At 43.9% G+C, this 14326-nt stretch overlaps 1 protein-coding gene across 1 annotated transcript in view; it reads right to left on the bottom strand.

The window, feature by feature from the left end:
• DDX27 (DEAD (Asp-Glu-Ala-Asp) box polypeptide 27) overlaps window positions 1-11208 on the bottom strand; it is a 28153-nt gene extending 16945 nt beyond the window's left edge. The window contains exons 1-6 of the mRNA XM_006839196.1: window positions 11038-11208; window positions 5466-5612; window positions 1520-1579; window positions 956-1154; window positions 701-747; window positions 488-574 (exon numbers count right to left, since the gene is read on the bottom strand). Coding sequence (XP_006839259.1) covers window positions 488-574; window positions 701-747; window positions 956-1154; window positions 1520-1579; window positions 5466-5612; window positions 11038-11130 — 633 coding nt within the window. The 5' untranslated portion in view covers window positions 11131-11208. The remainder of the gene's footprint in view (window positions 1-487; window positions 575-700; window positions 748-955; window positions 1155-1519; window positions 1580-5465; window positions 5613-11037) is intronic.
• Between the last annotated feature and the right edge of the window lie 3118 nt (window positions 11209-14326).

A 14326-nucleotide genomic window follows, 5' to 3' on the forward strand; every position in this document is an offset into this window, starting at 1 on the left:
TCAGTCAGCTGGAAAACAGCAGATCAAAAAACAAACAAGCCATATGGAGATAGATGTTGGCAAGAAGAACATAGCAGTCATGGTAGCTGGGGTGTGCAACAGCGGAAGGGCAGGCTGTCCAGGAAAGGCCTCACCGAACCAAGGAATGCTGAGATTGAGGAAACCCTGAAGGAGGTGATTATTGGGAGAAGGAAGAGAGAAAAGCAAAGGCAAAGGTCCTGAGGAAAAAGGACGCCTACCCTGCTCGACGGTCAGCAAGGCGGCCTATGTAGTGTGGCCAGAACAGGTGACATCAGAGGGGATAGGAAGGGACAGGGCTTTTGTCAAACTGGGAGCCCTCAGAGGGTCTGCAGAAGATGAAGGACCGAGTATCATTCATTGCCTTTATCTGACAGCTGTGTCAACAAGAGCATTTAGGGAAAAAGCAAAGTGTCCCAAAAGGGGACTCACTGAAATAATCCACAGTTACCAAAAGAAGCCACTCTACCTTCAGAAGAGGTCGGGACAGGTTCATGTCCTGGAACGAGAGGTTCTTATCATACTGAGACCCATCTTCAAAGAACTCTCCTGCTTCCTACACAAGAAAACCAAAAAACCAGAATGAGAAACCAGCACAGAGGGCCTGGGAAGACCAAACAGCCTTAAAACCCTTTCAGGTTGCAAAACAGAGCTGCACCCTAGTTTCCAAATGCATGCTCACCTGTCCTTTCTTCTTCTTCTTCTTCTGCTCCTTCACTTTGAGTGTGTCTATGGGAAAAAATATAGCTAGTAACCATGGCTCCTACTTACTGAGCATTTATAACCTGTTAACACTGTCCCACAAGAACCTTACAAGGGGACTAATCTTATTAGTTAGAGAACCTAAAGCAAGACACAAACGCAGCAATTCCTACAAACAAAAGCAGAGCCTTCCCATTCTGCTTCCCTGTTGCCAACACCTGCATTCTACATCCACCTGCTTTGGTGAGGACGTTCTCATCAGCAGAGGAATAGTCGGTCTCGGATTCTTCGTCTTCTGAGCCTTCCCTGTCTTTCTCATCGAGGTCTTCCTGCTCTTCTGGCTCAGAGCTCTCCACTGCTTCCTTCTCCTTCTCAAACTTCCCAACCTCTGCTTGGTTGTCTTTCTCTAATTTCCCAGATTTGGCTTCTTTATCCTGGGGAAAAATAGCAAAGCAAGGGCAACTACAAACTCAGGAAAACCAGCGCAGAAGGAGAGCAACAATGGGCCCCAACAGAACAACTGTGAGGCCGGCTCAGAACCAGGCAGTGTGGCGCTCTGTGGTACACAGGGAACTAACTTGGCGGCACTTAACCACAACAACAACAAGGGAAGCACTATTTACACGGGGCAACCTTAGCAGATGCCACTATGTGAACTCCTAGGGGAGACTAATAACAAGCAGAGAGGCCTCCTCCACCAGCCCCACCCCACCACAGGCCCCACAGAAATGGTGGGGTTGTGTTGCGAGGAGAGCTCAAGGCTTAATGACAAAGAGAAGCAACAGCCTTCCTGTCTCACCTCTGTTTTCCTTTTCTTTCGAACTTTCTCAATCTTCTCATCTAATGTAGTGGCTGCTCGCTGCAAGAAAAATCAAAACATGAAAAAGAAGCATTCATGTGGGAAAGAGTAAAACAAGGTTTCTCTGAGGGTCAGGTCTCAAATGCTAATTTAAAAATAAATGACCTTTGGCTACCCAAAATGGGGGGGTGGGGGGGGTGGCGCGCTACAAAGGCAAGAAGTGACTGGCTTACAAGCTTTCTAGAGGGAACCTAGAGCCAAGGGGCCTGGAGAAAGGCAGACTCTCCAGTGAGTAGTATCCAATCTGTCCAGGTGGAGCTGATGAAATGAAATGCAGATGTGTCTCTTCTGATACAATAGTGAATAATTGTTATCAGGACTGATTGTGAGGGTTGGAAATGTAAAGGTAGACGTTTTATAGCAAGGAGGGGAGTGATTAACTTTTCAGTCTAGGAGCAGAGGTCCCTAGGACCATCAATGGAGAAGAGTCGAGAGCGGGACCCTACCCAGAGAAGCAGTGATACCTGAGATGGAGGCAGAGACGATGACGTGGAGCAATGGAGCAGCTGGGGACTTTAGATCCAGAGAGGGAGAGCGACTGTGTGAAGAAGACTTGGGGGGGGGGGGGGGGGGGGGGGGGGGGGGGGGGGGGGGGGGGGGGGGCGGTTGTGTAGGGGTCAGGCTTGCAGGGTGTACCCTTTGGTTGGTTGATGATGCATGGAGGGGATTGCAACCATGGCAATGAAACGATATACGATAGAATGAATGTAAAACTAATGTTCTCCCATGTAAACTATCATATAATTCACAATAAAACATAAATAAATAAATGACTTGTTTGTGCTATGGATTGTTGTTGTCAGGTGCCATCGAGTCGGAACCGACTCATAGCGACCCCATGCACAGCAGAACGAAACAATCTCTGATCCTGGGCCAACCAACCTCACTACCGCTGCCACACTTGAGTCCATCAATGATGCCACCTGGCCAATCCATCTCATTAGAGGTCTTCCTCTTTTTCTCTGACCCTGCACCTTACCCAGCATGACATCCTTCTCCAACGATTATTTCCTCCGGATAATATGTCCAAAGTAAGAGAGACAAAGCTTAGCCATCCTGGCCTCCAAGGAGCACTCTGGTTGCACTTCTTCCAAAACAGATCTATTGGTTCTTTTGGCAGTCCATGGTACTTTCAGTATTCTCCTCCAACACCACAACTCAAAGGCATCAATTCTTCTACGATCTTCCTTATTCACTGTCCAGCTTTTGCATCCATATGAGGCTATTGAAAACACCATGGCCTGGGTCAGGCACACCTTAGTCCTCAAGCTGACATCTCTGCTCTTCAATACTTTAAAAAGTTCCTGGGCAGCAGATTTGCCCAATGCAATACGTCGTCTGATCTCTTGACTGCTGCTTCCGCAAGTGTTGACAGTTGATCCAAGAAGAATGAAGTCCTTGACAACTTCAATCTTTTCTCCATTGATAAGAATGTTGTTTATTGGTCCAGTGGTGAGGATTTTTGTTTTCTTGACATTGAGATGTAATCCATATCGAAGACTGTGCTCTTTGATCTTCACAAGTAAATGTTTCAAGTCCTCTTCACTTTCAGCAATCAAGGTTGTATCATCTGCATATCGCAGGTTGTCAATGAGTCTTCCTCCAATCCTGATGCCACGTTTTACTTCATAGAACCCAGCTTCTCATATTATTTGCTCAGCATACAGGTTGAATAAGTATGGTGAAAGAATACAACCCTGTCTCACACCTTTCCCAATTTTAAAACATTGGATTATCCATGGTAAAAACACCTATTAAGTAAATGAGTGGTCTACTTGTGAAAATGATTTAAATTAAAAGGCACCAATAAGAATGCCCACCTTTTAGAATGTGTTTACATTTCAGAACAATAAAATTATCAAAAGATGCCATGTTGTTGTTAAGTGTTGTCTAGTTGGTTCCAACCCATAGCAACCCTGTACTGGGTTTCCAAGGAACAGCTGGTGAGAACCATCAACCTTGTGATTCAAAACAACTTTGCAGTCCAGTGCATTAGCGCACAGCACCACACCAGGACTCCAAAGATACCATATTACATATGAAATATACAATGGTGGCTGTTTGCCGTGGAGTCGGTTCCTACTCACAGCGACCCTGTACAGGGTTTCCGAGGCTATAAATCTTTACGGGAGCAGAATGCCTCATTTTTCCCCCGCAAAACAGCTGGTAGTTTCAAACTGCTGACCTTGTGGTTCGCAGCCACTAGTGGTTCGTAACCACTAGTAATATACTAACTGGGAGCCCAGTGGCTCTGTATGATAAGTACTGGACTACTAACCACACAGTTGGCAGTTGGAGCCCACAGGCTGTCCCACTGAAGAAAGATGAGACTTTCTGCTTCCACAAAGATTTACAGCTTAGGAAGCCCTCTACAGGGTCGCTGAGCCAGAACCCACTAGACGACGTATAAATACAAATTGACTAACTAAGATGTTAAAATCCAAAAAAAATACAGTATTGCTGCATACTGTTAAAACTTTAGAAAGGAAAAGTAAACGACCAAAAATAACTCTTGCCACTGAGTTGATTCTAAGTCATGGTGCTCCTCCAGGGCAGAGGAGAACTGGTCCCAAGAGCTTTCGAGGCTGTCATCCTTACAGAAGCAAAACAGTGCCTCGTTCTCCCTCAGAGCAGCTAGTGGGTTTTGAACCGCTGACCTTTCTGCTAGCAGATGAGCACCCCACCACTGTGCCACCAGGGATCACTCAAGCATCTCAAACTGATAACAGCACTTACCACAACTTCAATGAGCTGGGTAATTATCGTCCCACTTTTTTCTACCTTGTTAAACCACAGCTTCCTAAGACAGAGCCCATAATTACATCAGGTTCCTATACCAGAACTTGGCAACAAATATATTGGTGACATGAATCTGAATTAATTTTCATTAAAATAGGACAGAGAAACAAGCAGTTCTTAATAAATCTGTAAAGGAAAACTTTCTTTGGCATTCTCTGGAAAAAAGAGAAAACAACAATGGGGAAAGAAAAAAAAAAAATCTCCTGAAGATGGCCTTGAAAAGGCACTGCCGTCTAGCGCCCATCAGAGCAAGTGCTGGCAGAGTCTACTTAAAAGTGCTCGGAGCAGACGTTTCTCTAGGCAGTATTTGGAATGTAAATCTGATGCATAGTTTAGTTTGCTAATCAGATTCAGAGGAATCCAAAGGAATCTTAGCAAATGAGCAGATGACGATGGCATGTGTGGGCAGCTTCAGCTGTGCTGTGTGGGAAACAGGGACCCTGAATAATGCCATGTGTGAGTGGCCGGTGAAGTGACGAAGAATGAGTACCTGGGCAGAGTTGAGCTCTCTCAAACATGATCACCTAGGTGGCTGGCTAGCCAGCCTTCAGTTGCTAGATGACAAACTGATACAACAGTTTCTTTCTAATACCCAAAAGCAAGAGTGAAGCCCTTAAAAAGAGACCAGTTGAACATAGTTTGGCCCAAGTCCCTGGGCTAGTAGCACTAGCTTTTCCCTAAGTCTTTTTTTGGTTTACATTTTAATGTCCACAAAATCAAGAAGGGCCCCTTAATATATACACTGAAGTGAATGTGAGCTCACTATCCCCTGCAGCAATGGGCATTTTATAACTGATGGCATCTGATGATGATGAAAAAAAGATATTTTTAATACACCTGAATGTCATCTGTACAGCAATGAAATTTCTGGTAGATAAAAACCTACAATAAACCCATTCTGCATGATACATTTAGTTTGGCTTTAATCAAGCCTGTAGGTTATTTGTGACCACCTGTCTCCATCCGTCCAAACTGCACTACACATTTCCTAAAAAGCCCCAGTATCGGATGCACACAAGCAAATGGAAAAAAGGTAGTGAGGTCCAGGTTTAGTGCTAAAGCCCACTGCCCAACCTCAAAGCCTCACCTTCTTCTTGAGCTGGCTCAAGACATCAGCCATGGCCCAGCTGCCATCGTACAATCCTTCCTTCTCAGTGAAGATAAAATCAGGGTTGAAATCAGTACTTCGGGTCTTCTGCAAGGCTTTCTGCTTTCTGCCCAGCACAATGGGCGCCTAGGGAGAGGAAGAGGCAGAGTGACTACAAGACATGGAACTGAGGTGAAAGAACACTAGGAAAGGAGGAACAAAATGAGGATACCATATAAACAACTAGAAATAGAATGTTTAGACCCTAAGCCAGTGAGGCGGGAGAAGAAAAAATGAAAAGAACAAGCCAAAAAAATGCATCACAGGAAAAATCAGGGAGAAATAGAAAGCAGTCCAAAAGAAGATGGTAGGAACAAATCCAAATATATCAGGTAACAATAAATGTTAATGGGCAAAATTCATCAGCTAAAAGGCAGTATCACACTAGATTTCAAAACGCCAGTGTTCACAAAAAGCATACCTAAAACCTTCAAAAGTCAAAAGAACTTCTGACACTTCCAAAAGGTAAAAATAATAAGCAAAAGCAACTTGGTAATGGAGAGATGAGTTTTAGACAAAAAAGACATTAAGGAAAAAAGCAGTATTAGGAAAAAAGAGGCACTAATGGATCAAGGATAAAATTCATCAGGAAAATATAACTAACATGGCCTAAAAATATACAATGCTAAAATGGACAGAATGACAAAAAGGAAATGATCAATCTACAACTATCATGGAAAATTTAACATATCGCTCTCCATAGCTGATAAATAACACACAAACACACCAAAGTAAAGCTTAAGACTGGAGCAACACAATGAGCCAGCCCTCATTCCAATGACCATACAGAGAACACTGTACTTACCACTTAGAGAATGTGCATTCTTTCTGAGCACATGTGGAGTGCTAACTAAAAAATTGATCATCTAGACCCTTATACAACTTCCTCTCATGGACTTTGGACATGCTATCAGAAGGGACCAGTACCTGGAGAAGAACATCATGCTTGGTAAAGAACCGAGTCAAGAAAAAAAAAAAGGAAGACCCTCAACAAGATGGATTGGCACAGTTGCAGCAAAGTAGGCTTAAGCAAAGTACTTAATGATTGTGAAGACGGTAAAGGTCGGGCAGTGTTTCACTCTGTTGTACACATGGTTGCTGTGCGTCAGATTCGACTTGATAAAGCCTAAAAACAACTCATGGTTATGTCAGTTCTAACTCATAGTGATCCTGTGTAGGGTTTCCAAGAGTGGCTGGTGGTTTTGAACTGCTGCCCTTGTGGTTACCAGTCCAGTGCTTACCCTACAGCTCCACAAGTTCTCAATCCTATGAAAGTTCTCAAAGAATCAATGGTCTACAGACTTTAGCTCTCTGACCACAATTCAGTTAACTTTGAATTGAATAACAAAAAAATAACTTCAAAAATCTATACCTTTGAAAACAAAGAAAGAAAGAGGACTGGATGAATTATGGTTCCAGGAAGATAAACAGTGAAGAGGCAAGAACCAAAGAGCAATACAAAGGAGCTTCAAAAATTTTGTGAAAAATGGAATAGAACTGAAAGATAATGTAATATTTCCATGAACTTTTCTGAAGGTCCCCCTATCCTCCTACCCACTCCATGCTGATAAGAGGTTCTACTTGGAGTTACCACCACTCGTCTGTATATTGTACTACTTTTTACGTCTGTTATGGTATCGCTGACACATTATCCACAAGGAATTCACTTTGAGTTGTTTTATTTTGTACCAATAATGATATTACACTAAGTTGTACATCAAAAGTTAAACACTTTACACTACGTGTAAGGCACCATACTCTCCTACATTATTGCCTAAAACCTTTCAATAAAAATGAGCTAGGATTACCAGCCTGGAACAGCTAGAGCAACAGAAGATACATCTTCAAAGACAGATCATCAGGAAAAACAAAAAGGTCAGCATGACTGGCTACTACAAGAATAAGCAAGCTATTCTCCAGGAAGCCATCAAGGCAAGCAATCAAGTTCCTTCAGGACAAACTCCCCTTTAAGACTGGATTCTATGAAGAAAAACATCACATCAGGATTAGAGAAAGACTCATTAACAACCTGCAATATGCAGATGATACAATCTTGCTTACTGAAAGTGGAAAGGACTTAAAATAACTAGTGATGAAGATTAAAGACCACAGCCTTCAGTATGCATTGCATCTCAATGTAAAGAAAACAAAAATTCTCACCACTGGAACAATAAACAACATTCATATAAATGGAGAAAAAAGATTGAAGTTGTCAAGGACTTCATTTTGCTTAGATCAGCCATTAACACCCATGGAAGCAGCAGTCAAGAAATCAAACAATGTATTACATTACTCAAACTGCTGCCCAAGACCTCTTTAAAGTGTTGAAGAGCAAAGATGTCAGTTTGAGGACTAAGGTGAACCAGACCCAAGCCATGGTATTGTCAATAACCTCATATGCATGCAAAAGTTGGACAGTGAATAAGGAAGACTATAGAAGAATTGATGTATAGTTATGGTGTTGGGGAAAATATTAAAAGTACCATGGACTGCCAAAAGAACAAACAGATCTGTGTTGGAAGAAGTGCAGCCAGAGTGCTCCTTGGAGGTCAGAATGGTCAAACTTCGTCTCTCATACTTCGGACATATTGTCAAGAGGGACCAGTCACTGGAGAAGGACATCATGTTTAGTAAAGTGAAGGGTCAGAGAAAAAGAGGAAGACCCCCAATGAGATGGATTGGCATAGTGGCAGCAGCAATGGGCTCAGGCTTAGCAAAGTTTTGAGGTTGGCCCAGGACCAGGCAGTGTTTCCTTCTGTTGTACATAGGATGGCTATGAGTTGGTACTGACTTGATGACACCTAACAACTTGGAGTTAAACAATCTCATAGGAACTCTGACCCCTAAACTTTATTAATTTAATGACTACATATATCACTTTCTGATAGTTGTATAGAACTACATGTTAAAAGCTGGGACCCTGGTAGCACAATGGTTAAGTGCCTATCTAGGGACCAAAAGTTCAGTGGTTCAAACCCACCAGTGACTCCGCAGAAGAAAGATGTGGCAGTCTGCTTCTATAAAGATTGTTGTTGTTGTTAAGTGCCGTCAAGTCGTTTCTAAGGGTTTCTGTCAAGTCGTTTCTAAGGGTTTCTGAGGAGAGGTTGGTGAGCTTGAACCACTGACCTTGTGGTCCAGTTCATTAACCTGCAGCATGTCTCTTCTATAAAGATTACACCATGTCTCTTCTATAAAGATTACAGCCTTAGAAACCCTTTGAGGCAGTCTTACTACATAAAGTTGCTGAGTCCATATCAACTCTACAGCAATGCATTTGGTTTTTTATTACATGTTAAAAATAAACACATCCTTGGCAGGTAGAAGACCCTACACCAATTTTCCTGGCTTCTATTAAGATCTGGCTAAAATAAGATAGACGAAGGGAAACACAATGAGGCTAGAAAAAGGGCAGCAAGGAAAGTGGAGGCAGCAGTGTTGAAATGAAATTTTATCATATCTGCTTCAGACAGTCTATGTACCATCAAGTCAGTTCCAACTGATTTGGCGCTCACTATATAGGGTTTCCTAGGTTGGACATTTTTACAGGATCAGAAAGTCTCATCCTTTTCCTATAGCAGCTAGTGGACTCAAACTGCTGACTTTGCAGCCCAACATGTTAGCAGTGCAATGCATAACCCACTACACTACCAGGTGATACTTTAGGTGATACACTAGGAATAAAAGAATAATCAAAACCCAGTCTCTGTTTTCAATCTCAATAAAGCTGAATGCCTAATGAGCTAATTAATAGTTATCACTTCTGAGGGTAATTACTAAGAATACATGTTAGGTTCATTACATGTTGTTGTTGTTGTTGTTAAGTTCCGTGGAGTCGGTTCTGACTCATAGTGACCCTGCACAGGGTTTCCAAGGCTATAAATCTTTACGGGAGCAGAACGAACGCCTCATCTTTCTCCCGCGGAACTGCTGGTAGTTCCAAACTGCTGAGCTTGAGGTTGGCAGCCCGACTCATAACTACTACGCTACCAGTGCTCTTTATGCACATATATGTCACTTAAGTCTCACAATAAACCTATGATGTGCTACCAGAACCTCCACTTTACACAGGGAAAAAATGAGACAAAAATGGTTGGGAATTTTTGTCCAACGCCACTACCTGATCAATGGTGAGATCCAAGACTTAGGTTCCAGGGCCCTAGATTTTAACCACTTTCCTAAAATGCCTCTGAAATATTCTGATAAGTAACTAGAGATTTTCAATAGTATTTAAGTGGTACCACAATCATACAGGTCATTTAACAATTTGGGATGGGGGTAAAGGTGTCAGGAAAAGCTTCCAAAATGAAATCATTTATTACACTACTAAATTTGATAGATAACTAGATGGGGAAAGGCTCAGAGCAGAGAAAGATTAAAGAACATGCAGGTGTCTGAAAAAAGAAGTAACTAAATCTGTCCATAGTGTTGATGATAAAGGGGAGAGTTGAGAAAGATGGTGGAAAAGACCAGATCATGAAGGACTTTGACCGGACTTGAAAATAGGCTTTGACATTGGGAAAGTGCTGCAGGTTAATGCACTGGACTGCAAGGTTGGTTTGAACAGAAAGGTCGATGGTTTAAGCTCACCAACTACTCCTCAGGAGCCCTATAGAGGGTCTATGAACCTACTCCATAGCACTTACCAACAACTAGAAGCTGCTACTTGGGAAATACACTGGATGAGGGCAAGAGAAAGAGCTGGAGACCGGGATGTTCGGACTGCAGGTGTGAGGATCCAGGAGGCAGTGACCTGGACCAGGATGGGAGCAATGTGGATGGATACTAGCTTGCAGAGCACTAGAGGAGAGCGGAGGGATGCTTGGCAAGGAAGACTCCCAGGTCTGATGGGTTTTCGAATCCTTGAAAAAGGATCCAGGTTGGGAGGAGTGAGACTACAGCTCACTTTTGGAGGGGATGAGTGTGTCGAGGTGACGTGAGGGTGTCAGGGCCGCGGGTGTGATCCCCTGCACCATGAGCATCTGGGCTGAGTCTTTTGAAGGCCAAACACTCCTTTCAATCGCCCTGGTCCTTAATGTCAGGTATCCGCTCACTCCAACATAAACTTCAGAAGAATGCGTCCTGCCCATCTTATCCCCTGCTACATCCCCAACGCTTAACACTAGGTCAAGCACACCTACGTTTTCAAGAAATATCGGCTTAATGGACGAACGACTAGATGAATAACCATGAGGTCGGGAAAAGACCTGACTTTACCTCTGGTTCTCATTACAAAGGGGATGGAACAAAACAGTGCTGGATTAAGCATCAGTTCAGTAAGCGGATGTTGAGTACACCAAAGAGACACGGAACGGTAATGGCCACAGCTAGTGGTGAGCAAACTGAGGAAGTGCTTGGGGTCCTGGTGAGACCCTTGTCGGGGAGACCCCAGGCCTGGCAGGGTCCGCTGAGGAGTTGGGAGAAGGGGCCTGGGAAATCTCCGAAAGGGGAAACAGCCAAAAAAACTTGAGAGGCTGGAACCGGCCCCCTACCCCCGCCCCCGACCAATTCATACCTCCTCCTCCTCATCCTCAGAGTCAGATTCAGGCTCCAGCTGCACCTCCTCATCATCGCCTATGGTCGGGATAAAGCCCAGCTCCTCAAGCATGTTGCCGAAGCAGCCACTTCCGGAAAGGAGCGTAGCGTGCTGTCAGGCCCTTATTTTTTGGCACACACCTCTTCGTCACTGCGCATGTGCTACTCATCACTTCCGTTTTCAGAAAGTTCCCTGCCACGCATGCGGCAAACGGGGCGTGGTTTGTTGATACTAAAGTGCCACGAGTCAGTTCCCACTCCTAGCGATCCTATGTAGGTTTTCCAAAGAGTGTTGGATTGTAACCACAACCTTGTGTTTAGCTGCCCAGTACTTATCCTACAGAACTATACCAGGCGTGGTTTGGGAGTGATCAATTCAAGGCGGCAGGCTTTGTCTTAATCTATTGTTTGGTGCTTGGTTGTTGTTGTTGAGTGCCGTCGAGTCGGTTCCGACCCATAGCGACCCTGTATAGGGTTTCCGAGGAGCAGCTGGTGAGCTTGAACCGCGGAACTTGCAGTTCAAACGGCTTTGCAGTCTGATGCGTTAACCCACAGCGCCACACCAGGATTCCTGGTGCTTGGTAAGGGACTTTTGTTTGGACCCCTGGCGTTGTGGGTTAATGCTCTGAACTGCAAAGTTGTTTGAATCACAAGGTCTGGTTCAAGCTCACCAGCCGCTTGGAAACTATATATACAGGATCGCAATGGTTTGGAATCGACTCTAAGGCATTGAACAACAAGGGACTTGTGGAGTCCTGCTGTGGTGCTTAGGGTGAAGCACAAGGTCAGTTTGAACCCTAAGGTCAGCGGTTCAAACTCACCCACCGCTCCTTGGAAACTCTATGCAAGGTCGCTATGAGTTGGAACTGACTCCACGGCACATAACACCAACGGCATAGTAGCTTCCTCCTTGGGAAGTAACAGTAAGGTCTGCAGTCTGGACCACCCAGAACCCACCAGCCACTCTTCTAGAGAAAGATTTGCAGCCTCCGAAATGTTTCTGGCCTACAGGGTAGCTCCGAGTCAGAAAAACTCAGATTTAAGTGCTGTCGAGTTGGTTCCAACTCTTAGCAACCCAGGGTTTCTGAGAAGCAACTGGTGAGTTTGAACCACTGACCTTGTTGTTCAAGCTGACCTCACAGTCCTACACTTATCCTACAGAGCCACACCACACTCTATAGAATTTCCGAGTTTTTTTTTAATCTGTGGGAGCAGAAAGCCTAATCTTTCCACGCAGGGTGTGCTCAAACCATGAACCTTGTGGTCTGCAGTCCAGTGCTTATCTTTTGGAGCCTCTGCGCTCCATAATCAACTTGCATAGTTTTTGTTTTTGGTGCTCAATAAGCAATGGAAATCAAAATCGGTGCATTAATGAACTGTGTTTATGGAGGAAAAAAGTTGTATATATAGTTGTTGTTATGTACCATGGAGTCAATTCGGACTCATTGTGACCCTGCATAGGATTTCCAAGGCTGTACATCTTTACGGGAGCAGAAAGCCCCATCTTTCTCCCAAGGAACAGCTAGTAGTTTTGAACTGCTGACCATGAGTTTGTTGTTGTTGTTATGTGCCGTGGGGTCGATTCCGACTCAGAGCGATCCTGCACAGGGTTTCTGAGGCTGTTAATCTTTACGGGAGCAGAACGCCTCATTAGTAGCCCAATTTGTAACCACTATGCTACCAGAGGAGTCCTGGTGTGGCGCTGTGGGTTAACGCGCCAGACTGCAAAGCCGTTTGAACTGCAAGGTCGGCAGTTCAAGCTCACCAGCTGCTCCTCGGAAACCGTATACAGGGTCGCTATGGGTCGGAACCGACTCGATGGTACATCACAACAACAACATGCTACCAGAGCTCCTTATACCAGAGCATATATAGTAGTTAGCAGTAGTTGTCCCAGAGTGGTAGAACAGTAAGTGATTGTTAGTTTATTTCACAATATTGATTGTACTCAAAAAAGAAAAATAATTAACAAGAGTTCTTGTTAGGTGCTGTTGGGTCAGTTCCCTTAGCAACCCTATGCACAACAGAATGAAACACTGCCCAGACGTACACCATCCGCATGATGGTTACACGGCTGCCACCGTGCCAATCCATTTTGTTGGGCGTCTTCTTTTTCTCTGACCCTCCACTTTACCAAGCATAATGCCCTTCTCCAGGGACTAGTCCTTCCTGATACTATGTCTGAAGTATGAGAAACAAAATCTTGCCATCTTGTTTCTAAGGAGTATTCTGGTTGTACTTTGTTCAACACAGATGTATTTGTTCTTCTGGCAGGCCATTGTACTTTCAATATTCTCCAACACCATAACTCAAATGCATCCAAAATAGGACTGGTATGGTGATGTAGGATAAACACAGGACTGCTAACTGCAAGGTTGGTGGTTCAAACCCACTAGCAACTCCTCAGAGACCCTATATAGGGTCGTTATATGTTAGAACTAATTTTACGGCACTTAAGAACAATCTACTCCTGTAAAGATTTACACCCTCAGAAACCCTATACAGGGTCGCTATGGGTCGGAACCGACTCGATGGCACATAACAACAACAAGAAGAACAGAAGAGAATATTTATAGACCCCTTTGTGCCAGACACTGATAGAAATGTTTTCACTTGTATTAGCTAATTTAATCTTCAGCAACCCTAGGTGGAAGTGAGTTACCTATTACTGTTTTACAGACAAGTAGACTGAGGGTCAGAGAGATCTTAAGATCACCAAAACCAAAACCAAATTTACTGCCATCCCATCAATGTCAACTTATAGTGTCCCTATTGCAATCTTATAGGACAGAATAAAACCGCCCCATAGGGTTTCCAAGGCTGCAAATCTTTACAGAAGCAAGGCCCCCTAACTCTCCAGAGTGACTGGTGTGAGAGCTTTAACCACACGCCACCAACACTTATTTCCCAAGGTGCTATTAGATTATAAACCCAGTAGTGTCTCTAGAAATACCAAAAGTGATTTACTTGTGTTTTATTGACTCTGCAAAGACTTTTGACTGTATGGATCATGACATACTGTGGATAACATTACCAAGAATGGGTATTTCAGAACACTTAATTGTGCTCATGAGGAACCTGTACATAGACTAAGAAGCAGTCGTTAAAACAGAGCTAGAGGACACTGAATGGTTTAAAAATAGGAAACGTGTGTACCAGACTGTACCTTTCACCATACTTATTCCTTCTGTAGTGGTTGTCTGTGCCATTGAGTTGGTGCCAATTTACAGCAACCCTGTATAGGGTTTCCGAGGCTGTAAATCTTTATG

Source organism: Chrysochloris asiatica, unplaced genomic scaffold (assembly GCF_000296735.1).
Source record: "Chrysochloris asiatica unplaced genomic scaffold, ChrAsi1.0 scaffold00023, whole genome shotgun sequence".
Lineage (NCBI taxonomy): Eukaryota > Metazoa > Chordata > Mammalia > Afrosoricida > Chrysochloridae > Chrysochloris > Chrysochloris asiatica.